Here is a 27,868-nt window from a genome sequence, read left to right as displayed (position 1 = left end):
TTTATTGATTGTACTCAACACTTTGTCATGGCATTTGAGTCTTTGGAAGGGGTGGATCTAGAATTCTTCTCACAACTTTTGAACTTTTACATCAGACAAAGATTTGTGAGATCAGCCTCAGTGTCACTAAACTTATGGTTGAAAACTCCAAAGTGAACCTCACTCCATTTTCATTTAACGAGACTCTCTGTGATACCTAAACTGTGAGATAAATCTTAATCATACTCAAGGAAAGAGCGAGAATTTGAACATTACACATAAAAAAGCTGAAGTTTTGATTCTGTGCAGTGTGGTGGAAATCACACAACAGTTATGCTGCTGATTTTTACCAGACAAGGAGCTGAGCTACAGTGTGTCAGCTCTGCAGCAGTGGAGCACAGAGGCCAGTGACAGGAGCGGCAGGCAATCACACAAGACTCATTATTGCTACAAGAAAATGCTAGAATGTTTCTGCCCTTTCAAAACTCATTGCTGTCTTAGCTATTGATGCAATAAGTAACTATTGTTTCTGTACAACAATTTGCAGATATTACTGGCAGATCATTGGCAGGGTTCCACATAGCATAAAGATTTTACACTATTAACATCTCTGTTAAAGCCTCCATTTCAATTTGGACCAATTGACATACAGACAATTGCATCAGATTGGTTTTAATGAAGGTTTTGTTTATTTATAAAATGTTAATGTTTTACAATAGAAGTCAGTCTGCTTTTACAGAGTTACGCAGGCAGGTTTGTGGTCTGATAACTCAACAATCTTACCTCTGACTACTCAACAACGTAAGATCAACAACGACAGGTTTAAAAATAGACAGGCTAGCATTTCTGTTACCTTAAATAGTAGCAGGAACACATTAGAAGTCATCAAGCAGTCAAACTCTGAAAGTCCTCCTGTGTCTGTGCAAATAGTATGTACGTGTAAGGAAATACTGGAATAGGGTGGAAAAGAAAGCTGATATATTTATATTAATGCTCCAAAAAGACACCCAAGGAAAAACTAACCTGAACCCTAGTGTACCAGAAGTGTAGAGCAAAGCAGAGGGTCATGTATTAACATTTAAATGAATGAAAATTAGAGCCCAGCATCTTCAGAGTATCCAAAGCCCTCAATTTAGTTATTCTGTAGTCGCATCACAATGATTTGAATGAAAAATATAAACTCCCATTACTTTGCTCTAACGTCAGTTCACATCAGTTGTTTTAACCCTGATCCTTTGACTCTATACTCTCAGAAAGGCAGGGATAACCCTGCTCTGCTGCAGGGTTAAGCCCTGGCTGATGGAAGGGATATCCCACATTTGAAGATGTGAGTGCAAAATAACTGTAAGCTCTGGGCTAACAGAGCTGTAAGCCCTGGGCTAACAGAGATCTCAGCCAAAGGCTAAATATAGAGTGAAAAGTCCTAATGATGTTATGATGTCTTTATCCAGTATATGATTGTAGGTAAAGGAAAAGAAGAACAAAAGAGCATTGTTTTTAAACAGATACAATGGATAGTATAATATTCAAACACCAGCAGACCTAGCTACTGTATGTCGTAAGTTTGTTAAAAGACATATTTGTTGTTAGGCCAATGGAATGCCTCATTTTTCAATTCATAATATTGCAGAATTAATCCAAGTGCATTAAACTACCAGAGAGATTTACAAATTAAACAAATGAAGCAATCATCAGTATGTCTGCAACAGTAATGAAAAAGTTTGTATCAAAAGGGGTAGATGTTAGAGAGTTTTTTTAGTCTAGAATAATAAGTACCAGTTTCTATGTATAAAATGTGCTGAGGTAACACTGTTGAGATCATAGTCATCTTATGTACACAATAACACAGTTCTAGTTCTGTATAGAAGCTGACATGACTCTGGAGCACGTGTTGCAAGATGACTGAAGACACACTTGGCACAAATTTTATTATTTGGGTGTCTGAAGAGATGTATCACCTCCTAATCATTAGCAATTTGTATTCCACTCAGCAAATCTAGAACACTAACTGGGCGGGAGAAGGTATGAAACTTAAGTTGACTACTTCTTTAGTACTGGGCATCTGAAATCCATGTGTCTTTGTATTTTTCTGCTGCAACTCAACCTCTGTTTTCTCTGAGTAATATTACAGAGAAAATAAAGGAAAGAAAAGGAAAGTGTAATGATAGAATCAAAAATTGGAAACTTCCAGTTGACTTGCTATTAAATAATTAAGTTGCAACTATGCAAGCTGCTAAATTTGAAAGGAATCAATTGGAGGAGGACCCCAAAATCTGGATTCAGTCCAGGATAAGTGTTGAAGAGAACACTTTGGAATCTGAATGTTTGTGGAGAACACACACCCATGAGAAACAATCACCCTCTTCTTTCTGTCTCAGTCATAAAAGACACATAGAGACTTGTTTTTCTTATTGTTAATGTATATTTTTGTATTCTTAGTGATATTACAAGTTTGCTATCATATATCATTATTTATTATTTAATTCCAAAATGTATTTGTCTGTCTACAACTTTTATTGTCTCACATTTGATGCCATTTTAATGGTAAGGGAGGGAGAACAATAGTGTTGCCAATGGATTAATCTTGAACAGCTAATTGGCTGATTTGCTGATCATTTCACCGTCTTGGTTTCTCAGATATCTGAGGAAACACTGCCACTATTTCTGTGCATGGCAGTAGGGACTCACCTATAAATGTTTTCCTCTTAGGCTAATCCAGCCTTAGTTCTTAGGACATAAAATGAATTGGTCCAACATAACACATATTATGAGACTGATTTTATCTGTGATTTTTACAGTTTAATTGTTTTTCTGAAAAATTTGTGTAAATAATTGCCTTGAGCCTATCCTTCATTACAGTATTTGCTTGATAAACGTTAAGGGAAACAGTATCTAAAATATACTAATTTGCATTTATAGGGTATTCACATTTGGATGTGTAGGTAAGCATACAAATAAAAAAAAGTAAATAAATAAAATAAAGCCAAAAAAAGCCCTTATATAACAGATTAAGGGTCGTTTGTGCTCCTAATGTGGTGTTTTTGTGTGTAGACACCGTATTGGCAGTGAGTTTTATTTTGAAGGACGATTGGACTTCCTCCCGTTGCTCTGCTTCCACCAATAGCGAACCTGTTTGGCAAAATATGAAAATGGCGGCTCTCTGTAGTGAGTTTGGGAATCTGGTAGACATTAAGAAACAGCTCATATCTGTGATATCGCTTTGTAAAGAAAGAGGACTTTTACACAGCGCGAAGTGGTGAGGACGACAGTGATTAATATGTCATTAGCTGCCTGTGTGTTTACTCTGTTAGCTCAATAATTAACTTACAGTTAGCTGTCTGTTAGCTACGTTAGCTCGGCTGATGCCTAACGTCGTTTTAACATAACAGACGTTAGCTAGCTGCTTATACAATATATTAAATTTACTGCACGTAATGTCACAGTCAGGGTTGTCGTTCACTTCAGTCAGTCCAGTCTTTAACATCACCACTGCATATATGTATAGTTGGTATGATATGGTACATAGTCTGTAACGTTATTGTTCCTCAGCCTTTACTTGGTTTAGATTGTAGCTCTTGTTAAACTGACAAAGTTAGATGAAAACAAACATTAGTTCTGTAGTGTTTGCTCGATGAAGGAAGAAATCTAACCATATGAAATTACACTAAACTCTCAGTGTCCATTGTCACAGTTATGTCACACGTTTCCTGTGTTTGTATTTTAGGGCTTCTGAGTTGGCATTTGCTTTGGATCCTCTTCCCAAGGATGAATTACCCCCGTCACCCCCTTTTACTGAGGTTTGTATCCTGTCAAGCCAGAGATCTTTTTGAGTTACATTTGCTTTTATTACATGATTTTTCAGTTGCCCACCATCCAGATTCAGTATAGTGTATCAGTACGTTCTTGTTTCAGTCATCATTAAGCTGCATGATGTTTACACTGAGCAAGACCTATTGATCTATGTTTTCTTACCTGCAATAATGCTCCATCACATGGAAATGTATTTTGCACCAAAACTGAGCCTTTCCCTCACCAGTGGTCATTATTGAAGTCTACTGTGAATTTTAATCAGGGTCATTTTTATAACAGCAAATTAAATTCTGTACTTAGTTGAGAACCAGTTTTACAAAAGTTCAAACAGACATAGACATCACATTGTGGGGGACCTACTATTTTCAGCCACAAAATAGGTATTGGTGTATTTACAGAAGCGTGACTTTATATATGGGCTGTCCTCAAAATACAAAATCTCTAGCTGTAATTTTTACAAAAATAAAAACAATAGTTAAATTTAACTCCCTCCATGGATATTGGAGGTCAAGAGTCTCTGGCCCTTTTATTGTAATATGTAGCTTTATTACCTTTATCAGGATTTGGCTACAGACAGTCTTTACCTACAAGATTAATTCACTGTTAGTTTTGAGCATTTGTGTAATACATTGGCCATTTAGAAATATCTAGCAAAAAGAAAAGAAAGATAATCACTGTTGCAGATAAAACGTGCAAAGCTGCACGTAATCTTTTTTTTCTATGTACACTGTTGACAATTTTTTTAATGAAGAAATGAATTGTCTGTCAATCATGGGTAGCTAGCACGGTTACAATGAATGCGGCTTTGTGGTCATCTTTTTTCCAGCCTTAAAAATGAATTCATAAAGATAATTTTGGTGACCTTTTTTTTCTTCCAATTGTAGGACGATGCACAAGACCTCGATGCACTTACACTGGCTAAATCATACTTTGACTTGAAAGAGTATGACCGTGCTGCTTACTTTCTGAAAGGATGCTGCAGTCAGAAGGCTTATTTCCTCTATATGTATTCTCGCTATCTGGTAAGATTCTGTAGCTATTGGGCTCGCCCACGTCTTTTGTTCCTTAATTTAATTTCAAGGCAAGGCTGCTTTTACTTTCATTGTTGTACGTGCAAAATTTTTTTAAAAGTGTTCTTGTTCATCTTCAGTCGGGCGAGAAAAAGAAAGATGACGAGACTGTGGACAGCCTCGGTGAGGACTTATCCATTTAGACCAATGAAATGCAACTGAGAGGAGTTCTGTTAACCTTTTACCAATCAACGTTTTATATTTTTCTGTGCGGTTCCAGGTCCTCTGGAGAAGGGTCAGGTGCGCAATGAAGCTTTGCGAGAACTAAGGGTCGAGCTCAGTAAGAAACACACTGCAGGAGAGTTGGACGGTTTCACTCTTTATTTGTAAGGACTTTTTCTACAAAGTGTACATACTTTCCTGACATTATGCAGAGGAATAGGATGGATTTTTTTAAAGGCTGTCTTATTTATGTGTGAAAACACAGGTATGGAGTGGTTCTACGAAAGCTGGATCTGCTGAAGGAGGCGGTGGACGTGTTTGTTGAGGCAGTTCATGCACTTCCTCTTCACTGGGGAGCTTGGCTGGAGCTCAGTAACCTTGTCACAAATATTGAAATGGTAACAACCCTTGAGTTTACACGTAGAGAAACTGTAGACTTTAATTGCATTGTGTCATTAACTTCATGCACACAGGTCTACAGTACCTATTTACATCCAAAAATCAATCCTTACAGCACTTTAATATTCATATATAACAATTTTGAACTTAACTTTTCAAGTTTTTAAGTATCTCAGTCTTAACCATCCTGCAGTGATTATGTCTACCTTGTCTTCTTGGTGTTTCTCCTCAGCTGAAGTCACTGTCTCTGCCAGACTGCTGGATTAAAGACTTCTTCATGGCTCACATGTACACAGAGCTGCAGATGATCAAAGAAGCGTTGCAGAAATACCAGAATCTCATCGAGGCTGGCTTTTCTAAGAGCACCTACATCATCTCACAGATTGCAGTGGCCTACCACAACATCAGAGGTTTATTTTCTGCCTTTTCAATGAGTCTTAGAGGTCAGAAGGAAAAGTCTTTCAGCTTTTTGTCTCCTTTTATCTCAGATATCGACCAAGCTTTGGCCCTGTTCAATGAGCTGAGGGAGCAGGATCCATATCGCATTGACAACATGGACACATTCTCAAACCTGCTTTATGTCAAAGTAAGTTCACAGCTTGTATTGTGACACTTCAGGTTCGAGACAGAAGTCAATATAGATGAAGTGGCTTGTGCAGAAGCTCTTTTTATATTATGGATTCATTTCTGGATCATATCAGGAATTTCGGCATGCAATCTAAATAAAAAATGTAGAACAAATTGATGTCTTTTTTGAAAAATCATTTAAAAGAAGTCAGTATTGAACTTGGGTTAGTTTGTGTTGCTGATGGTAATTTATACTTCCACAGAGCATGAAACCAGAGTTGAGCTACTTGGCCCATAACCTGGTAGAGATCGACAAGTACAGAGTGGAGACGTGCTGTGTTATTGGTAAGCATTGAGCTAATCAGATCAAATTGTTGTAAAACGACAGGGTGGTTAGTTGGAATCATTTATACATTTTTTGTAGTTTCAGTTGCTAATTATCAATTAAAATGTAAAATATTTAGATTTTCACAAGTGTTACTCCCGTTTACTGTGCTTATTTTCTCTTTTTTATTCAATTAGAAAATTAGTGATTGAGTGGTTTAATAGTTTGTTCCTGCTGTTTGAAATCTGGAAATATGTGTTCATTTGTATTTGTATAAATCTATAAGTACACCTAAATTATTAATTTTAAAACAAAATAGACTTTAAATTTCAACTAAGACCCATCCATGTCTTCTGTTAACCTTGTGTCCTCTTTATTACAGACCAAAGCTTTGAAATAATGTCAACAAACCCAATGTTTTCTACACAAACACTGGAGTATTATGTGTCTTATTCACAGGTAACTATTACAGCTTACGCTCTCAGCATGAGAAAGCAGCTCTGTACTTCCAGCGGGCCCTTAAATTGAACCCTCGCTGTCTCGGTGCCTGGACCCTCATGGGTCATGAATACATGGAAATGAAGAATACCTCTGCTGCCATCCAGGCGTACAGGTCAGTGGATGCCTCACTATTTAGCTCAACGTGTGAACCAGACCTGTCACACAAGTGTAGACATTCAAATGATTTGATTTCCTATCAGGCATGCCATTGAAGTGAACAAGCGGGACTACCGTGCCTGGTATGGTCTTGGTCAGACGTATGAGATCCTCAAGATGCCCTTTTACTGTTTGTACTATTATCGAAAGGCTCACCAGCTCAGGTATGGATTTTGACTCAATACAGGGCTTTTAATGCTGATTTTATAAAGAGTACAACTATTTGGAGACAAAATATGTTGACATATGCAATTGTCTTTATTTAATTCTTTCTCTAGACCCAATGACTCGCGCATGTTAGTTGCACTGGGTGAAAGCTATGAAAAACTGTCACAGCAAGTCGAAGCCAAGAAGGTAAACATCTTAAAACTGTCAGTGCCTCCTGGTACCTGTAAGCAGCTTCATTTCGATTTATAACATTACACTACGTTCTGTTTTTCTGCAGTGTTACTGGAGGGCATACTCTGTCGGAGACGTAGAAAAAATGGCTCTACTCAAACTGGCGAAGTAAGTGTTCATCACCAAATCCTTTGCTGAAAACCCACAAAATATATTGATGTTTTCATTTCATGCTTTGAATAAATGAAACTCAGATCTGCATTTTGTTATTCCATCTAGAAGCGCTAAATGTGAAATAATTTTCTTCCACAGGCTCCATGAACAGCTGAACGAATCAGACGATGCTGCCCAGTGTTACATGCTTTACATTCAAGACATTTTCTCTTGTGGGGTAAGCATTTTAACGGGAACATAGTCACAGCAATTTATAATGGATCTTATTTTGTGGAAATTCAGTTCAGTTTTATTTATGCTTCCATTTTCAGTTGAGCACTAGAAGCAGGTGGCAAAAAGGATGTCGTTTGCCACTGGGATATACCAATGTTTGTGTGTATATCAGTTTAAGATGGTGCTCATGCACTGGCCAGAGGTCATTAAGCTTCAGTTAGTTAATTCGATTTAATATGGAAAAGGCCAAAAAACATGGACTAACAGCAAAGTTGAAGTTCATTTTCGGTTTCAAACAGAACTCATATCATACTCTCTCCTCTGTTTAACTCACTGAGCCACCACATTCTGCTCCTAATGTGGCCTTGGTTGCTCGTCTCCAGTCACCGACTAGATTTTCGAAAGCCTGAAAACAGAGCCAAGAGATGCAGAAGTCTAGTTTCCTCTCAGACTGCTTGAATTACAACATGCTGAAAGCTTATTATGGAAATTTCCCAGCGACACCCAAAAGAAAATACTATCCTAGCTTTCAGTGAAATAATAGTGCTTCAGCGTACTATAATAGTTCAGTGAGCTTCCAACTTTGTTCTGACAAAATGGTTTTGTTGTGGTGAGATAGAGCCTAACCAGCCTCCACGGATGAACTTCAAAGCTGGCAGTGAGGCAGCATTTGTCTTCTGGCTTCTAAAGTTAAAATGGAAAAATTCTTGCAAACTTCTTTCCAGGAGATGGAGGCTGATACTTAAGTCCACATTGTGTATTTGGTTGGAAGAAATCTCTAATAAAATCTTGTCCTTCCAGGAACAACTGGAGCATGCTGAGGTGAGCACAGCCCTGAGGTACCTGGGTCAGTACTATTTCAAGAGCAAGCTCTATGACGAGGCGTCCCTCTGCGCTCAGCGTTGTTGTGACTACAATGATGTAAGTGTTCCTGCATAATCTAAGCACTCTTGTTGTTGTTGTAGTAGAGTCAGTAGTAGGACTAACTGGTGGTCACTCTGCAGGCACGTGAAGAGGGAAAGGCTCTGTTGAGGCAGATCTCGCAGGTCAGAGATCAGATCGAGACGCCATCAGCAGATCTGTTTGCTCCACTCTCAAACAACAACACTCCAGTCAGGAGGGTGTCTCCTCTGAACCTCATCTCCTTCACACCCTGACACCCACTCTCCTATTCATTGCCTTAAAACGGACACTTTGGGAATCCTGGCATGAAACTTTTGTGGGAGGTGGTGGGGGGGCTTCGCAGATTTTGCCAAAAGGCAGTGTTGGAATGATTTACATGGCAATAAATTGCATTCTTTTGTAACAATTTGCAATTCTGATCATTTTTGTCCAGGATGTGACAAGCTTGACACTGCAAATGTAAAATACAAACCCTCTGAAAGCTTAACCTTCATGCAGCAGTCAACTACAGTGAACCTATAGCACATTTTAAAAATAAAATGTAAATTCACATTTTTTTCATTGTAAAATTTAATCGCAGATCAATAGTGGGAAAGGGTACAAATAAAGAAGTTGAAGAATCTAAAACAAAGAAGGGAAACCTTTAGGTATTTACATATATACACACCCACACCATATAGAACACACAAACATGTTTTGACCTGCATTCATAGTTCACACCTCATCAGTGCTGTATATATGTCAATAGACTAAATAAAGCACCACCTATGCAAAGACTGCTTTTTTTTTATTTTTCAGCACATGTACAGTATAAAAACACCTCAGTAAATAAAACAGAATTTAGTACAGTTTAAAATGTGACTGTACTTGGACTACTCAGTGTGAATAAAACTACTTACAGCAAAGGCATGCAGAGAAGATTAATTACACACATGCACTGTTTTCATTAACAGTCCTTTTAGCTACCGAGCACCTTTACTGCAACTCTTAAAGCATTATTTGTTTTACTGGCACAAACAATATAACTATTTTGAATGACAGTGAGCGAACTGCACTGCAAAACAGTGATCGATACAAGAAAGATATAAAAATAATATAAAGTTCCCAGCAATTCTAACTTTTTTGCATAAAACCAGGAAGAAACTTTCTTTAAAGCTCTGCAGAGCTCAGTACTTCCCCCTGAGAGTACGAGGGGTGAGAACAGGGCTGCGAGGTGGAGACGGCTGGCGAGACCGCAAGATCCGTGAGTAGGGAGTGATGTTTGCTTCTTCGGCAGCACGAGTGTTGTATTTACGTGTCGGGGTACATGTTGGGAACAGAGACTGGAAAAAGGGACGTTTTTGCGGAGGCCGGTTTTCAGTTTCGCTAGGTGTTGCGGCCCCACAGCCCCTCTTCTTGCAGGAACCCATTGCGTTGGAGGCAGCAAAACTTGCAGGTGGCAGACGGACGGCCTGTGTCTGGGCCAGGGCCTCTGCTTTCCGCCTTAAGTCAGCTTTAACCAGCGTCAGACCATTCTGGAGCTCCATCAGGATCTGGTCCTGAGAAGAAGTCAGTCGAGAGGGTTAGACAAGACCGCAGAGGGGGAAGTGAAGGATGAAGGAGGAGGAAGGTTACGTGACAGAAAGTCAGACAAACTGCAGCTGCTGAACATGCTCTAGCACAGTAATCAGCTGGTGCACATGTTAGAAACCTATATTTGGTTGAAATGCTGGCTGTGCATCAAGCATGTTAGAAAGAGAATAGAGGGAGAGAAAAGGAGCATTTTAAAATGAGAATTGTAGATATACCAGATGATTCTTTAAGGATAACGATAATTACTGTCTCTAAAGTTGGCATCATAATCAGTATCAAAATGAGAAAAGATATAGTCTGTCAAAACTCTGCTTTAACTGAAATCTCGCATGAGGTGCAGAAAGGGATGAGAGTATTTTCTGAGATTGGTTGAGAAATGTTTTAATTGTGTTGTAACTAATATTACTTTATGTGTGTAGAATTTTATGCATTTGGTTAGAGGATTTAAAGTGTCAGATTACATAATAATGTGAATTTTATACTATCGTACTATACAGTTGTACCTGTTTGACTAGGGTCTCATCTGCAGCCGCTAATGCGTGACGCAGCCTCTCTCCTCCTGTGTTGCGACAGCAGGCTCTTTCACCAGACTGCAGGTCTGTTCCGAGTCTCTGCAAATCCAGACGCAGCTGACGCAGGTTCTGTTGGAAAAACTCACACTTAGTATTTCTGACAGTGAACAAACTCACATGCAACACCACAAAAACAGTGCCGTTGTTATATTACACTGATATACTGACCCGTTGACCCTCCTCCAGCTTGCGGTCAGCGGCAGCGGTGAGGGCGCCAGTTGAACCTGGTACTTCTAGCTGCATCTTCAGCCTTGTCACCTCTGCACAGGTGAATCGAACAAGCCAGTCAACAACCAGTTACAACACCCTAACATTAAAACATAATTACAGAAGCCCTCCAGTCAGACTGTACCTTGTGTTTTGGTAAGCAGCTCAGCGCGACACTGGTCAAGATCAACATGCAGTCTGCCAAGTTCAGTCTGAGTAGTGAGGCGCTTAGAACGTCGAGGTTCCTCAGAGTCTCTCGCCGGCACTGTTACAGGAACTGTTTCACCTTCCCTCTTTTTTTCAAGGGCAGCAGACAAAGCTTCAATCTCCTGATCGCGCTCCTAAGAGAAAGGATGAAAAGACACTTGGTGAAAATTCAAAGCACATAAATCCAAATATCTTAGTACAGATGCAGCATTTCAAATAAGACGACATTGTGAGCACTCATTTGAGGATGGATGTTATTTAGCTAAACTGCAGATTTGATAGATAATGAGTCGTGAAACACCATTGCTGGAGACAATGGCGGAAAGTATAGCAAACTTTGCTTTTCATCGGCTCTGACCTTCAGCTCCTGGCTGTAGAATTTCTTCAGATGTTTTTGCAGATTAGTTATCTTGTCCTCGTACCTCTCTTCAATTAGAGCCCTCTCCGCCTCCAAGGTCTCACTATAGGGGGAGATGACATCACAATTTAGAATCTGTATTATCACAAACTTCAGCATTTTCCAATTGTACTGTTACAATTTGCTGTAAGAGGAACTTGTCTTTCCCCCCTTTGTTGATAAATAATACCAAAATTGACAGAAATTATGTGTTCCATTGCTAAACCATTGCTAGAACGTACAGTTAGAAAGGGATTTCTGGATTTGCATCTAAAACACTGCTGAGAATACTTTTATTACAAGTGCCTCCTGCAGTTTGGTATTAAAAGGCAAAACTTGCCTTTTGATTTAAACCAACCACACACCTGAATCCATCTTGCATTCCAGAGATGACCTCCATCATCTCAGACACCACCTGCTCTCTCACATTTGCCTCTAGAACTTCTTTCTCTTCCCGCTGGCGGTGCACCTCTCTCTTCAGGACATCGATGGCCTGCAGCAAAGCCTAATAAAGTACAGTCAGTTGTTAGAACAGTGGGTAGGTTTTTGAAAAAGTGCTCTCCATACATTCTACCTTTAACTGGTTCCAGATTATCTTAAAAAGCAGCACCCACATGTTCATCTAAATGTGCATAATATTCCCAGTGAAAGCCTTAATGGCAACATTTTAGGATGCAGATGGATAGCAAGAAGAAAAGTGGTTTTGAAGGTGGTTAGGATGGTGATAGGAATAGTAAATATTTAGCTTTCACATAGAAAGCGGAGGGTGTTACCTCAGTATTTAACATGGTGATATCTCCATCTTCGATATCGCTGTCATCCTCTTCCTCCTCCATCATCGTGCTTTCATTACCGTTTGCTGTTGGCTCACGAAGTAGAGACAGGATGTAGGCCACTCTGGTCTTTGTGGACGGGCCGTGGACAAGCTGAAATGATTGGTGGCGTATTTTAGTACTTAGCCTTTCTTTGGCCTTTTCCCTATATGTAGAACCTGATGTCTAAAAATGTAGTTGGAAGCATAGGTTTGTTTCTTACTTGGGTGGCAATAGCAGAGAATTTGAGGGCCTGGAGGGTCTCGTCATAGATGGAGGCACATGGATTGATGTTGACCACCATGCTGGAGGTTCCCCGCCCACAGAAGAAACCCTGCAGGACCCGAGTCAGTTTACTGTCTCTGAAGGGCACCACTTGAGGAGGTCGTGACCTGTGGATGTGTTAAAACAGTAAGTATTAAGCTTAAATTTATATCTTGTTTGTAAATCACTTGTTAACACTGATTCAGTGCTATCAATAAACTAGCTTACATTATGTAATTACCACAGAAGTTAACATTAAAATAATATAGGTAGGAGTGAGCACAAACGTTCATTTTTGACTTTGGGGAAAAAAAATCTAAAGCCAAAGGTCAACTTACAGGTCAACTGAGGGATACATTCAGTTTTTTCTAATTTACTTCAACACCACATTCTACAATCATTTTAAGAAATTATCACTAACGGTGTGTCTTTATTTTATTTAACCTTTATTTTACCAGGAAGTCCCTTGAGATTAAAAATCTCTTTTCCGAGGGAGACCTGGCCAAGACAGCACACCAATTCAGACAATGTAAAATGTATAGTATAAGTATATAAAAACAATTAAGACAATTCAGATGTACAAATAAAAATATTGAAACAGGTTCAAACAAAAACAAAAGAAGGAAAAAGAAAAAACAAGCAATGGTCAAACACTTACTTGTTATTCTGGTTGTGCCTCAAGGCAGCAATACAGCGCCCCAGTGTTAGGAGGGAGGTGTTGATGTTGTTGGCCTCCTTCATCCTCTCACCGTTACGCTGCTCTTTACAGCGTTCAGATCCGGCCAAATCACACACAGTCAGTCTCAAAAGAAGACAGTGAAAGCTATGTGTTATTACGTTTACAAACTTATTTCAAAAGAAAAAAATGGAAATCATTGAGAACTGAAGTTGAGAGAGAGTAACAATAGGTGAACTTACTCGCTGATGTGCATGGCTTTGCCTGAACTTGCCTCTGGGTGGACGTGCAGGACACGGATGGAGAAGATGCTATGGCTACGTAGGTGAGAAGACAACCAGTAAGTGCGAGTCAAACAAATCTATCAAAATAAATCAAAGTGAGATTAATGTGCTCTTACCTGCGGCTAGAGTTTTGGTTGAGGTGAGTGCTGGCGAAGCTCTGGTTGCGACGTCCGGCCCTCAAAACCTTCCAAGCTTCCTCAGCGCTGCGAACCTGGATCCAGGTGAGGTCTGATATAAGAGGAAAAAATTATACTATCGCAACATGAGTGCAGCAGCCACAACAAAATGTGTATTTTGTGCTGGATCTGTGTGAATAATATAACAAAGTAAACAGTGTTCAAAGTCTTCTGACCATCTATTGCACAAGTGCTTCTTATAAGATTGCACTCACACTCAAACAGAATGTAAAAAGACTGCAGGTAAAGTGCAGAGAGTGGCAGAGAAAATGAGAGAAGCAGCCTACAATTCTTTTTTTTTTTTTTTTTTTTTTACATCATTTCCTGTTTAATGAAGTGTAACATACATCAGATGAGAGAAGCCACATAATGGAATTGAGCTTCAGGAGGTCCAAACTGATATATAGCGCAGTAATCAAACAGTTGAATGTAGTATAACCATTACTGCTGTGAATGACTCAGTATTACCTTTCACATAGGGGTTGCCCTGCTTGTCGTCACTAAGCCGCAAGGTGGCTCTTTTCCGGGGCTGCAGGGAGGGCGATGCATCCAGCAGGTCATACAGGAACTCGTTGTAGATCTCATAGAAGGACACCCAGATGGAAAACTGCACCCCTTCCTCCAGGTCGTCCCCTCCACTGTGGGAAAGGCTGTCCGGCTCCAGACAAACACTGTCAGTGTCTGCAGAGAGAGGTGAAAATATAGAACAAATCTATAATGGAGCCGTGTTTTCATGGTTTCCTTGTATGCAATGATCTGTAAATGGTCAATAATTTCTTCTTCACCTTTTCTGCAATCACACAGCAATTAGCATTCTCCTCTACCATACATGGCATGTTTGCATGGAAGCTTATTTAGTAGGTGTTTGATTCCAAAATTTGTCACCATCCTTACCTTCAAGCTGGTTGGCAATGTTGCTTGTAGAGGAGAGGCCTCCAATGCCGCTGTCCCAGATTGTAGTGGTACCACCTCGACGAGAAGTCTCATCCTGTGACACACAAGAAGAGCTCATCAGTCCAGTTATTCAAGAAAATTCTTCCAGTCACAGTTTTGGAAGATTTTGTTACTCAAATCAGCCAAATTTCTATGAAAAACACTTTATTTTATATTCTAAAGCAGGGGTAGCCAACACGGTGCCCGCGGGCGCCTGGTTGCCCGCAGAGACCATGTGAGTTGCCCGCAACACATGTTCTAAAAATAACACTAGTTACCATGAAATTCCTTAGGAAAAGATTATAGTTGCTGTTGTTTAAAAATCAAAATACTTACATTAATGCAGATTTTAAATTACAATATTATAATTTTTTTAAAAACAAAAATGTCTTCAGTGTAAATGAACTTTGACCTTGTCCGAGTCAAAGTTCACTGCGCATGTCAAACCACCACGTCACTGCTGAAGCGTCCGGACGCAGACACTCTGGGAAGCTAGATGTGGTTTTTACACCCAAAACATGTCAGAGAAGTGAAAGAGAAAGCACTATTTTGACGACGACTGGGAGGAAGAGTTCTTTTTCACGACAGTGAAAGATAAAAGTATGTGTCCTATTTGCGGGGCGACTATTGCGTCGGCAAAGCGGCACAATGTGGAGAGACGCTACTTTAGCCGCTACAAAGCTTCCATGCTAACTAGCCACCTGGTAGCGCATAGACTGTATGCGCACTACGGACAGAAAAAGCCCGAGACTTAGCGGCGAAACGTTTCTTCGTGGAGAAAAATGTACCATTAGAAAAGCTTGTTTCAGTTACGACAGACGAGGCTCTTCCATGACGGGTCGCCATGCAGGCTTCATTGTACGATGCAGAGGTGATCCAGACTTCCCAACATTCCTACATTACCACTGCATCATTCACCAGCAGGACATATGTATGTACAAAAGTGGCCGGATTTGATCATGTGATGACTCGTGTCATAAAGATCATAAATGGCTCCAAAGCCAAACAACCAGGACATTGAAGGTGCTGCTGGAGGAGCTGTCATCTGAACATTGTGACCTGTTACTACACACAGAAACCCCATGGATCAGCAGGGGAACAGTTTTGCAGCGTTTTTTGTCACTGTTGGCCGAAATCAATGAGTTCATGCAGTCCAAAGGTGAAGACACCTTGCTGCTTGAGGACACTGAGTGGATTCTTGCCCTTGCATTTTTAACGGACATCACTGGGAAACTGAACCATCTGAACTGTGAGCTACAAGGTAAAGGTAAGACATGATAAGCTCTGCAATGCCAGGCTTCCCACTAACACACATTTACAGACAAAGAAAGAGGTAACAAGTTGTCATTCAAAACACCGTGCCATTACACAAAAATGTGAAAAATAATTTGTTGAAAACATGTAATGATTTGTTGTTGTGATCTGTTAAAAATGTTGCAATGCTGGTGAAAAATGCTGGTGGTTAGTACTGATGTGATAGGATTCATTTCAAAATGTGAAAGAGTTGATTTTTTTTCATACATAACTGATAATTTGTACAAACATGGGACAGAGTTCATGAATTGTTAAAAATGTTACAAAGGTAGTGGTTTGCACAAATGAAACATGATTTGATGACAGTTAATGATTTCCTAAATATGTTAGAAGATTTTGAACAAAATGCTGCAAATATGCTGATTCATACAAAACCGCCAAATAAGATATTTACCAAAGTTTCAGAGATGGGATACCTCTGACTTTTAAATATTGGAACACATTTCCATATATATGTGTGTGTGTGTGTGTTTCCTACCGTTATTGTTGTGGAAATCGTTGTTAATAATTATTGTAAGGAATAATTAACATAAATGTGATCAGACAGTCTTTTTACATATTATTTTCATCATTATTATTGTTGTTTAAAGATGATGGCACAAGTTTGCTATTGAGGAAGTTTGTATCAAACAAGGTGCCCTTCATACAACTCAGTACCCTTGAAGTTGCTCTCAGGTTCAAAAAGGTTGGTGACCCCTGTTCTAAAGCTTGTCACAACTGACAAAAAACTGTAACACCAACAAATAAACATTTTAACATTTCCAGTTATTCCACAGTCATTATTATTTAGTTAATTATTCAATACAAAAATCACATTTCTTTCCACCTTCTGGCAGATATTCAGCATTCCTTCTCTGTTTAGCTTTGTTTTTGGTCTCTACTAACTTCCCTGAGGAAATTTTCTCAAAACCTGGCAACAACTTGATATTTCTTATGTTCTAGTTGCTACTCTGCTGTTTCACTGATTTTTTGAGATTTTTTTTCACCGAACTGTCTGTTGCAGCTGAAAACAATGCTGTTGGAACAGTAAGAGTAAATAACAGTGAGCTGTAATTCACTGTAAAACTCAGAAAAGCTGCTAATTCAGATAATAGTTCTCTGTAGCAATGTCACTACAACCAGACTCTTTCTCATAGTCATTTGATGTACTGTTCTAAAATATCAATTAAACCACGCTTAAAAAGTGGTGCAAGACATTCAGGAATCGTGAAAAACTTCAAGCAATTTCACTATCTAAGCGTACACTATAGTGCACTGATTTGACCATATAGGGTCTTTTGAACTGCTAAGATTTTTCAAGCTTTAAAACTAAATTTGCAGCAATTAGCTTAAACGAAACTGCAAAATTCCAAATATTTGATGATTCCATATTCTCAAATTTGCTAAAATCATTCTTGTTACATTGTAGTAAATTAAACACTTTGGTGGTCCTTTGTTTACCTCTTTAAGCAGAGAGTTTCTGCGGATTTCCTCCACTTTGACCTCACCGGGGCCAAGCTGCCTCACATCCTGAGACATGACAGGCTTCAGATCCATGGCAGCATAGAGACGGCCCTGCAGTTTCCTGAACAGAGACGCTAAGGCGCGAGGCAGCAGGCCAGCCTCTCGACCAGTGCCTGCAGGAAGAGTTTTATATTTAAGGTTTATATTTTGAACTTTTAACCAACTCCGTAATATCTAATGCTAGATCAGCATCTACAACACAGACTGTGATGTTTGTTTGCAGGTTGTACTGTGATTCACAGTACAACCAGGGCCGATGTGTTCGAGTATTATCAGTACAAGAGAAAAAGCTTACCCTGAACAGTGTAAGTCTTTCCAGAATTGGTGACACCATAAGTATAAAGGAGTCTGTTTTCTCCCTGAAGCACATCTTTTACCATCTTCTTCATTGTGTTCTCATAAAACTGTTGCTGTGTTGTCTCCGCACCAAAAATCTATGATAGATAAAAGTGGAAAAAACATTTGTATGAGGTTTTCAAGTTTTTTAAATTAGAAAATCTAATCAGCAAGTGTTGTGCTCCACATTCCCCTCATTCATACTGATACTGGCTGCCAGGAACACCCATTAGATAATATTTACAAGCTTGCCTACCTTCGAAAAACTGAACTTGTGAATGCTCTGGGCGATGCCCCTTTCTGCTGCCCTCATGTTCTGAGACTCCTTTGGAGCTTTGAGCAGCAGAGTCTCCTCATCTTGAACAGCCACACAACCCTAAAAGAAAAGTGAATCTTAAGCACAGAGTGTATTCCAAGCAATAACTATCTATCCTCAAAGAAAAGAAAAAAACAGCCACAGAACAAATGATCAATATAATGTTGACTTCACTGTCTTACCTGCTCTTCTCCTCTGTCTCTCTCAGTGTTAGTAAGCGGCCTGATGCGCAGAAAAACCTTGACTCGCTCTGCGCTCCCTTCATCACAGCTTCCACGTTTCACTGCTAATTTCTGAACATATAAATTAAAGACATCACGCATGAAAAAAAACACACAGGTTTGCATTCAGCATGCTTAACTACACATTAGGGACACATGCCCCATTATTGTTTACCATGAAAACACCACAGGCTACATTGCAACACACACACAAAAAAAAATACTCCTGTCGCCTCTCACCGGTCCTGCAATGGATGGGCGGATGTCCAGGCCAGGAGAAATAACAGAGAGCTCAGGTAGACGTGGTCTACCCAGGCCTCCATGCTCTGCTGCTGTCGACTCAAACACTGCCATATCCTCCTCCTCATCCGAGTGCAATCCACATGGTGAGGACAAAGACAGCGCCATGCTTACCTGTGACAAAGAAGAAAAATCCTCATAAGTATTAAGTGATTACAACATATTTCAAACCTGCCTGTGAGTTAGGAAAGGCAAGCAAAAGTCATGTTGTAATGCATACTGGCTTAGAATGGGGATGTGGGAAGCTGCAATATGAAGAAATGAATGAATACTTTAGTGCATAAATACTAAATAGAGGCTTTTCTTTTTAATAATGAGCCCACAATGTGGGGATCAGGAAAGAAATCTGTCCTGCAGCATATCTTTGCGATTATGCAGTCTTCAAGCACCATCTTGTTATTATAAATGGATTAGCTAGAATATGGGTGTGTTGAGGGACAAGCTGAGAAAACACACAGAAACTGAAGGAAGGCTTGGTTTGACCTTCAAAGCCAAATAGTGCCTGCTTAAGTAGTCAGACAGGATTTTTTCCCAAGCTATCATCTTTTCAGACAAGTGGGTGCAGAGGAACTACGTCATTTAATTCAATTCAACTGTGAACAATACACATTCTCTGGAGTTTGTTCTGTGCAATGGACACGAATTGACATAAAGTGGACCAAATTTCTATTATTCCATTCATAAAATTGAGTAGCGATAAAGTTGAAACATATTTACAAACTATGTAGAGCATTTCAAATTTTAAAGGCAAACATGTCACGTCTTTTGCAGGTAGCCAACCTTTGACTATGTGTCCCTCAGCTCCATGTAGCATGTGGTAAACAGAGAAAACTCAGCCATGCTGGCAGTTCAATGTGCTTCAAAGCTTAAGAGAACTTTTAAAAAGACGATTCATTCTGGTTTACTTTGAAATTAGCCCAAAAGTACTTATGCATGAAGTGAGTGCACAATGTTAATGTAAGTGGTTCGTCCAGGTTTGGAATTTTTGAAAGTCGTGTAGTCACTCCCACCTCAAAAAACAGATATATGTGGTTGCAGTTCGTAACCGTATAAGACATTTATATTATGCTAAATAATACTAATATAATATCAATATCATTGGTGTAGTCATATTTGTAATTAATTACAGCTTCGTCGTTACTAAAAGTTCACTGTTGTTTATCATCGATAACCACCGTTAAGCAAATGTTAAATTAACTTGCCTCGACGGTTCGATATTCGTGTCGTTTCCAGGAAGTTCGGTGGCTGAATGTCCTCCGTGGATCGTCAAAACCGACTACGTGACTAAACTAAACTTCGGTTACTGCGTTAAAACTGCATCAGTCTGAGTCACCTGAAACTGATCGAAGCCTCAGCTGAGCTATTTTACCGGACTGCGTTTGGTTTTTGAACAATGCGCTTCCCCTGCAGGGCGCGTCTCTGATTGGCTAAAACTCACAGCGACCTGCCCTCTGATTGGCTAGCAAAGTCTCACATGGTGCGCCATGTAAATTGTGCCTACTTAAACAAAGATTGCTTTCATTAGTTCCTATAAGGTCACGTTTTGTAAATATGTACGGTATATATATTATCACAGTATGTGGAGATTATGGATATGGGATTGGGTTAGCAAGGTTCTTGAAAGAAAAGAAAGAAAGAAAGAAAGAAGTTAAAAAAAACGTAAAATATCGTTTTTATTTCACATGCATGTTACAAATACATGTCACATCTTACATGATAATAGAAAGGGATACAAGTACATTAAACATTCCTTAATTACACAAGATACAGGGCTACATTGGGAGTTAGGTTCAGTGGAAAACAAAGCAAATCCCTGCAATTGACAATGCAACATATTATATAGCTAAACCACATGGGTAATATGACTGTTGTCTACAAAGGAAATGCAGGAAACTACCATATTTTCTTTGAGCAGCTGTGCTATATTCATTACAAAATAATTTTATCTATATAACCAGTATCTATATACAGCATTTACGTATGAGTAAAATGTTGTCATTTGGCAATCAGACCTGATTAGGCCCAATAAGAATAAGATGTAATTCAAAAGTGGCAAAAACCACTTAACATTACACACACTGGCCTGAGAAGTATCAACATCTTAAAAAAAAAACAGTAACTTGAATGCAAAATATGACATATTATGGAGGAATGATGTCAACATAGTTTATTCATAAAAGTATGATTCACTACAATATTTGAGCTGTAGAAGATTAAACAGTAAAACATTTTCTCAGACATTTGAATTCTAAGAAAAAAATAATAAAAATAGAGGTCACAGGTTGTGGCTATGTTGTCTTTGTAGATTTGTGAATTCCTGAAACAAATACTTCAATGAAACTTATGCAAATCAGCCACATCTTTATTGAAATTAAAAGATCTATATCAAACAAAAAAATTACGTCATAACATTTATCCATTAAAATCCTGCCCAGGTTCAATGTTCTGCTCCATAGTGGTGGTGATGCTGTGGATACTGACTCGATTGTGTGAATTTTGAAGCCTTTGTCTCTGCACACTGTGCTGAACACCATAACAAAAGTAGATGAATAAACCTGTTTTTAAAAAAAAGTTACATCATCTATGGTCATGGTCACATTAGTTGATGTTTTTGCACATTTGCACATTTAATTTGAATGAAAATGCATCTTTTATGATAATATTCTTCACATACCTACTGCCATCCACACTGCATAACGGATCCAGGTGTCTGATCCAAGTTGAACCATAAGATAAACATTGACGAAGGTGCTAAAAATAGGAAGCAAAGGCACAAAAGGAACCTGTAGATATGAAAGAGCAGAAGTGTTATGACAGACACAATTAAAACAAAGAAAAAAATAATAATTTCTGTCTTAATAACTTTATAGCTGCAAGGAATATAATATAATGTTACTACTGGTTGGCTATTTTTTCTGGTAGGACTGATTTTTTTACACTTAATTATAATTATAATTAAAATATGAAATTTCTGCATTTATTAAAGCATCTCAGTGGTAAAAAACATACTAAACTTCATTTAATGTGCCGCTAAAAAAATTACACTTGTAATCAGTGTAGCATACCATGAAAGCAGCTTTGCTTGTACTCTGTGGTTGTCTCCAGATGATCAGAACAGTAAGGATCAGTATCAATATAATGACAGAGACACAAAGTAAACTCCACCACTGAAGGGCCTGCAGGGCGTCCACAGCTCCAGATATGAATACACTTAGGATGACAGCTAGAAAGACTGGGGGCAATCAATAAAGTGAGTTCAAATACTTAATCATGGGAATGAGCTGTGTACATTATTTTATAAAGAGGATGACACAAAAACATCACTTACTAATAAAAACAGTTAAAACAGACACATTTTTGGATGTCCGTGTGGTGGCTTGAGAAGGAGGACATAACACTCCACCAATCGTAAAAGGTTCTGCTTTGTTTAAACTTGAATCTTCACTGAGGTCAGCTTGGTACCTGTAAAAATAAGAAAATATCAAGCATCGAGATTATACAAGACTTGTTTCTATATATCAACATAGTGACTTTATTGTATATATTAATATAGTGACTTAAACAGGGGGTTCAGTGGTTTATATACTTTTAATATACTTGAAAAAACTTCATATTCTTAATCTTAATATTCTTGTTTTCTTACTTTTCCAGGTTGACATAAATTTATTTGAATCAGGGTCTATCATACAGTTTAATATGCATGGTCCCAAACATATCAGGCCAATGCAATCATACTTCAAGATATTATATGATTATTCCATTGAAAAAACATGCATTTTTATAAACTGAAACTGTAGATTATTGCAGAATATTATTATCATTGTCATTATTATTATTATTGTTATATCCCACTATGGATTATACACATATAGACAATGTAGGAAGTGTGTATTATCAATCATTATTTTCATATTACCAGATATACTCTAATATAAGGTTGCAGTAAGGGCCAAAGGCTTTGAGTTACACAAAAACAGCAGCATTTTTCTTTTGTGGCCACAATTTTACATACAGATGCTTTATAGTCCTGCAGTGTTTCTATACAACATTGGCACTACACATAAAAGTGAGTTTTTCATAAACATAGTTACTAGTGAGGTTAGAGTAACAATACCACATGTACATGTTAATGATGATTTGTACCTTAATATGAGGATACAAATGGCGACAAGTGTGTAGGCAAACAGGGTTCCAATTGACATCATGTCAACCAGCGCCTTCAGGTCAAACAGTAATGCCATGATAGCTGCAAAGACATCGTTTACATAAACTTACATGATTTTCTTTGACATCAGTTTTTTTACAAACCACACTTGAACTATCTGTTTACTCAGTGGAAGAATTTTGACACTGTTAATGTTGCCATAGAACATATAAAATGTGTTCTCCATAATTCTGCATCAATCATTTTAGAAATATAGTGCAGGAGTACAGGAGTAAATCTTCCACAAATCTTCAGCTTATTCTGCCTTGTGTTGGCATTTTACCTGCTACAATTCCTGAAACCAGTGTAGCTATGACAGGACTCTGTCTGTCACTCATTTTACTGAGAAGTCTGAAGAGCAGTCCATCTCTGGCCATGGCAAAGAGAACACGAGGCATCGGGAACATTGATCCGAGGAGGCTGCAGGAAAAAGCCCAAACACCTCATCAATTACTATTTAGTTCTTCAGGTTACTAGATTCTGTTTTCATTTGTTTAATTAGTGATTCTAATTATCTTTATATATACAATATAGTGCACATGTTAATAAGGACAAAAATTTATTTTCTGTTAACCAGAAAAATTCTAGGACTGAAATTTAAAAAACAGGTTATTCAAAGTGCAATGAACCAGTCTTGTTTTGGTTTGAAGCCTGCATTGGGTTTATAAATGGCACACTGTGTTTCCTACCTTGTTGACAGTGCACAGAGGGATCCCACAGCCACTGCGTACTTTGCAGGGCCCCAACCAATGTATGTAAAGGCCACAGGCAGTGGGCTGTGAACACTGAGTAAATAGTACGGCATCATAAGAGTCAGGGCAGCAGAAACCCCAAAATAAGCAAGGAAGCAGATGAGGAGGGACGCCACAATCCCGAGTGGAATCGACTTCTGAGGGTTCTGAACTTCCTCTCCTAAAGAGAAAAGCATATAAAACAAAGGTTGTGTGTTTCATAATTACAGTCTTTCATTGTATAGTACCACTGTGTAAATTCAATAATTTTCCAAAAAAGGTAAACCATATACTAATGTATTAAGTTGTTTTTCTATGTGGAGATACTAATGACATTTATCGTCTGCAACGAGTATGAGCATTTTTTCACTCTCCTTCTGCAAATCATTCATGATTAACATTGGCTTTGAATTTCAAAATTTCTGCAACAACAAACTGTCTTGCCCATCTTGACTGTCCTTTAATTTACCTGTTGTGGCAATGCAGTCAAATCCAACAAACGCATAAAAGCAAGTGGCTGCTCCTGCTAAAGTTCCTTCAAAGCCAAAAGGAAAAAATCCCCCTTTGCCATATGTGCTGCTTTCATTCAAAAACGTATAGCTTCTGTAAAAAAAAATAAACATGTTGCTTTTTGGTTATTCAAGCCTCTTAAAAACTACAAAATACAAATACAGTGTTAGGAGTCCGTACTCATTTCCATTTAGAAGAGTGTCCTCACTGATGTACCAGTTGTTGATGTCTCCCTTAATAAAGCCAGAGAGGATAACAAACAGCAACACAAGGATGTTAACTGCTGTAAAAATCTTATTTACAATGGCCGACTCTTTAACACCAAATGCAAGAATCCCTAGAAAGAAAGCATACAGAAAATACAAAGTTGAAAATGCCTTTGGAAGCAGTGGAAACTCTTCTTGTCAAATATAGAAAGATTTTTCCCCATTCATTACAAAATATTCCAAATTTTGGTCATTTACTTATTGGGGTATCTTCCTTCATTTTTCTCTCCAGATAAATTGCAATAATGTAACCTCAGTTTCTGTGAAGGCTTTAGATTATGAAACTCACCTGCCAACAACATTATGAGGCCAGCTGCAAAGAAGTCTGGGTAGGGAGCTAATCCAGGTAAATCCATGGCAGCCTGTTTGCCCAGAGTGTTGGCAATGGCATTTCCAATGAGATCATCAAAGGTGCCACTCCAGGCTCTGGCTACACTTGACGTCCCTTAAAAACAGAAAGAGATAGGCAACGACATGCACAAACTCTAAGAGACTTTTCTGAAGCGAAACAGTACATGCATTCATGCTGGCATCATTGTTACCTATGACATATGACAGCAGCAGGTTCCAGCCAGTGACAAAAGCCCATATCTCGCCCACAGTCACATAGCTGTACAGATAGGCAGAGCCAGTTTTGGGAACACGAGCTCCAAATTCAGCATAACACAGCCCTGCAAAGACGGAGGCCACGGCTGCTATCAGGAAGGAGATTATGATACTCGGCCCGGCCACGGCTCTGGCCACTTCTCCTGACAGCACATACACTCCGGCCCCCAGCGTGCTGCCGACCCCGAGAGCCACCAGGTCGAGGGTGGTCAGGCATCGCCGAAAGTTGGACACTTCACCCTCTGGCTCCAGAGGTTTCCTACGTGACAGGCTCTGCAGGAACAGCAGAACCTTTGCCCCAGACATCTGGTAATCAAGACAATTTGTGTTAATTATGAGGCCTCTTCTAGACAAACCGCATAAAGTTAAGAAATGATGCAAGGGAGAGGTATATGTTTGAATTTTTTAAAAGACTTTCAATCAGGAAAAGCTGGTCATGTGATCAAGCTGTAATGTCAGTACAAGAATATCAAAAGAGAAATCACACGCTATACATTTTTTTCTTATCAAGGAGAGCAAATTTATTTGAAGCAAATCTAGAATGTAGGTAAAAGGTGCATGAAATATCCAAATCACATGCTCCTATTACAAAACAATTCAAACAAATAAACTCATTTGTCAGATGTTATCTAACTTACCCTTTGTATTCATTATTTAATTGATCAGTGTCTTACTTTTGAGATTAAAAGTAACACTGATGCAGTCTGTTATTTAACTCTTACGGAAAAAACACACTGCAAAGACTATTTTATTTTTATGACACCACTGTACATTTTTACAATTTGTACTGTAAAACTGAGACCACACACACGCATCCACCCTCCATTCATTAATTACAGCATTCACAAAGTGCTGTTCCTGCACAGTAAGTAAATTTATTCCCACACAATAAAAAGTTTCAACCACTGTCGAAGAGTATAAGCACTAATTTTTACTCATCTTTGTCAGGGACATTGTTTTTTTTTCTTGTAATCATTTCATGTGTTTTGGATAATTTGCTGTAATGGCCTATTTATGTATAAAACAAGAATAAATTAAAGCAGATATTATTATTCTTTTTTTATTTTAGTGCTTCCATAATGTGCCAATTATTCATCATAAGTCAGAACATTGTGTTTTCAGATGATGCAGAACAAACTTTAAGATCTTTAAGACTTTAACAAGAGCTAATGAAACCTACTATACTAACTAACCAACTCACTTCACATCAAGGAGAATATATACTCATGAATTTAAGAAAAGCATCCTTACCTTTTCAGCTGGATACTGCAACGTGTGACTGTGTTTTGATCTGTCCACTCCACGCTCTATGTGTGAGGATAAACCCATTCACTGTGAACTCTTCACAGCCCAACATTTTTTACACAATATGTTACATTTCAGACTTATGTGCCATTTCTGAAAAAGCACAGGATCAGAATGATTTCTTTGAGAACACTACTGGAATGTCAAGCAATGAAATATATTTTATATAGCAGACAGCAGTTAGATGAGACAATAGAAGTGTTTGCACCAAATTTAGCTTCTACTCTTTTTACAGTCTTCTTGAAATTATTTGTCTTATATAAGATGCTTCATGATAAATTTAAAAAAAATCATCCTTATTTCTAATTTATATGATTAAAATAAAATAAAAGGAAATTGTACATAATGTCAGGTCTTCAGTTTAACTAAAATTAGACAGATGTATAATATTTGTTTCTTATGAAATTCAGCCATACAGAACAGTGAACAAATGAGAATTTACTGCCATTCAATGTAAACTGAATATTCTGGAACCTTTGGATATCTGAATAAAAGATTATTCTCACTGGATGGTACATATAGACAGATTTGTGCAGGATTACTATAAAAAACAGCATTTTTAAAATTTTCTATCATTTAACATTAGTTGTAAAAGTAAAAACATAATCGCCAAGTTTTTATTACTTCTTTCACTAATAACCTTGCACTAATTTGCAGTAAAATGACTATTCTCATGTTCCACATGAGGGCAGTGCTAACGCTAATACAAAACATACTCGGATTTCTGATTCCTCTGCTGATTAAACAGCACATTATGGTCTGCACGCCGAGTTGGAAGACCTTGTTCCAGCTATTACAAAGTTGATTTAAACAAATAAGAAAACATAAAGTAGAGCAGACTTGTGTTCTTTAACCTCGTAGGATCTTCTTTGTGCCTGATGTCTCGTGGACACAGGGTTGGGCTGGGACACCGATAAGTCAACATGTTGTAAACTGAAATACTTTTCACTGCTCAGCAACAAATTGAAGACTTGCTCATCAGAGCATGAGGAGTCAACTAATAGTGTGAGCAACATTATGGTGCAATCCACTGCTTCCAGGGGTTCCTGGTATCATCCTGCAGTTAAAATACAATGAACAATGAAAAACTGATTGCTGGATGTTGAGAAAATGCAATCACACACAGGAAAAACAGGATTTTTTTTCACATTTGTGCGTTCCAGTGGTGCTGAGAAAACTGATTGAAGTTACATCGCACTGTGGTATGTTGGAACTCAATTTCAGATGTGCTTGAAATGTGTTTTTTTCCTTTTTGATGAAACTGCTGATTGAAGTGTGGTGAGGTTGGAGAAGAAACATTAGTATTGGTAACTGAAAAAATGTCGACACGCATATATAATTTAAAATACAAATTGAAGAGGGACAGTTTTAACCTTCACAAATCTTTTATCTCATATTTTGGCTATTGACTGAAAGTAGTTTACAGTATTGCAGACCTGTAATGTTGTGGTAATAGTATAGAAATTACTGATTAAAATAAACTTCCCAACTCTTTCTCTGCCACTTTCGGGTTGTGATTGCTTTAGTTCAGGAGGAGTGAAGTGTGAGTAGACTTCAT

At 38.4% G+C, this 27,868-nt stretch overlaps 3 protein-coding genes across 3 annotated transcripts; 1 reads left to right on the top strand and 2 right to left on the bottom strand.

Annotated features, from left to right (window-relative positions):
* Window positions 1-3,107: 3,107 nt before the first annotated feature.
* cdc23 (CDC23 (cell division cycle 23, yeast, homolog)) lies at window positions 3,108-9,004 on the top strand. Its single transcript, XM_023297040.3, has 16 exons — window positions 3,108-3,235; window positions 3,704-3,776; window positions 4,674-4,811; window positions 4,940-4,982; window positions 5,080-5,185; window positions 5,287-5,419; window positions 5,653-5,830; window positions 5,909-6,006; window positions 6,251-6,332; window positions 6,772-6,925; window positions 7,014-7,133; window positions 7,248-7,323; window positions 7,415-7,476; window positions 7,621-7,699; window positions 8,497-8,616; window positions 8,700-9,004. The coding sequence occupies exons 1-16, from the start codon at window positions 3,123-3,125 to the stop codon at window positions 8,850-8,852; spliced, it is 1,728 nt and encodes a 575-aa protein (XP_023152808.1). The 5' UTR covers window positions 3,108-3,122; the 3' UTR covers window positions 8,853-9,004.
* Window positions 9,005-9,366: 362 nt separating this feature from the next.
* kif20a (kinesin family member 20A) lies at window positions 9,367-20,065 on the bottom strand. The gene is made up of 19 exons (XM_023297039.3): window positions 19,891-20,065; window positions 18,629-18,802; window positions 18,350-18,460; window positions 18,108-18,227; window positions 17,811-17,949; window positions 17,453-17,628; window positions 14,660-14,753; window positions 14,234-14,446; window positions 13,706-13,817; window positions 13,548-13,622; window positions 13,288-13,431; window positions 12,589-12,757; window positions 12,327-12,479; window positions 11,919-12,058; window positions 11,515-11,617; window positions 11,095-11,290; window positions 10,911-11,002; window positions 10,674-10,811; window positions 9,367-10,136 (listed from the first exon to the last, which is right to left on the bottom strand). Exons 2-19 carry the CDS (start codon window positions 18,794-18,796, stop codon window positions 9,765-9,767), a joined length of 2,715 nt encoding a protein of 904 aa, XP_023152807.1. The 5' UTR covers window positions 18,797-18,802; window positions 19,891-20,065; the 3' UTR covers window positions 9,367-9,764.
* Window positions 20,066-20,336: 271 nt separating this feature from the next.
* zgc:175280 (cationic amino acid transporter 2 family protein) lies at window positions 20,337-26,317 on the bottom strand. The gene is made up of 12 exons (XM_023297060.3): window positions 26,257-26,317; window positions 24,942-25,311; window positions 24,689-24,844; window positions 24,314-24,470; window positions 24,093-24,226; window positions 23,582-23,804; window positions 23,176-23,312; window positions 22,832-22,934; window positions 22,017-22,150; window positions 21,754-21,920; window positions 21,363-21,471; window positions 20,337-21,243 (listed from the first exon to the last, which is right to left on the bottom strand). Exons 2-12 carry the CDS (start codon window positions 25,309-25,311, stop codon window positions 21,101-21,103), a joined length of 1,833 nt encoding a protein of 610 aa, XP_023152828.2. The 5' UTR covers window positions 26,257-26,317; the 3' UTR covers window positions 20,337-21,100.
* Window positions 26,318-27,868: the final 1,551 nt, after the last annotated feature.

Source organism: Amphiprion ocellaris, chromosome 14 (assembly GCF_022539595.1).
Source record: "Amphiprion ocellaris isolate individual 3 ecotype Okinawa chromosome 14, ASM2253959v1, whole genome shotgun sequence".
In the NCBI taxonomy this organism is placed as follows: Eukaryota; Metazoa; Chordata; class Actinopteri; family Pomacentridae; genus Amphiprion; species Amphiprion ocellaris.
Note: the sequence above shows the minus strand (reverse complement) of the source record. Positions and strands in the feature narration are given on the sequence as shown.

Coding starts and splice junctions, on each gene's coding strand:
- zgc:175280 (XM_023297060.3), bottom strand. CDS start 25,311: ATGTCTGGGGCAAAGGTTCTGCTGTTCCTGCAGAGCCTGTCACGTAGG. Junction 22,151..22,831: donor ATTTGTATCCTCATATTAAG/GTACAAATCATC, acceptor TTATTTTTACAG/GTACCAAGCTGACCTCAGTG. Junction 21,244..21,362: donor TGCAGTGTGGATGGCAGTAG/GTATGTGAAGAA, acceptor TTTTAAAAACAG/GTTTATTCATCTACTTTTGT.
- kif20a (XM_023297039.3), bottom strand. CDS start 18,796: ATGGCGCTGTCTTTGTCCTCACCATGTGGATTGCACTCGGATGAGGAG. Junction 18,461..18,628: donor GCCCATCCATTGCAGGACCG/GTGAGAGGCGAC, acceptor TTATATGTTCAG/AAATTAGCAGTGAAACGTGG. Junction 11,618..11,918: donor GGAATGCAAGATGGATTCAG/GTGTGTGGTTGG, acceptor CTCCCCCTATAG/TGAGACCTTGGAGGCGGAGA.
- cdc23 (XM_023297040.3), top strand. CDS start 3,123: ATGAAAATGGCGGCTCTCTGTAGTGAGTTTGGGAATCTGGTAGACATT. Junction 6,007..6,250: donor CAAACCTGCTTTATGTCAAA/GTAAGTTCACAG, acceptor ATACTTCCACAG/AGCATGAAACCAGAGTTGAG. Junction 7,700..8,496: donor AAGACATTTTCTCTTGTGGG/GTAAGCATTTTA, acceptor TTGTCCTTCCAG/GAACAACTGGAGCATGCTGA.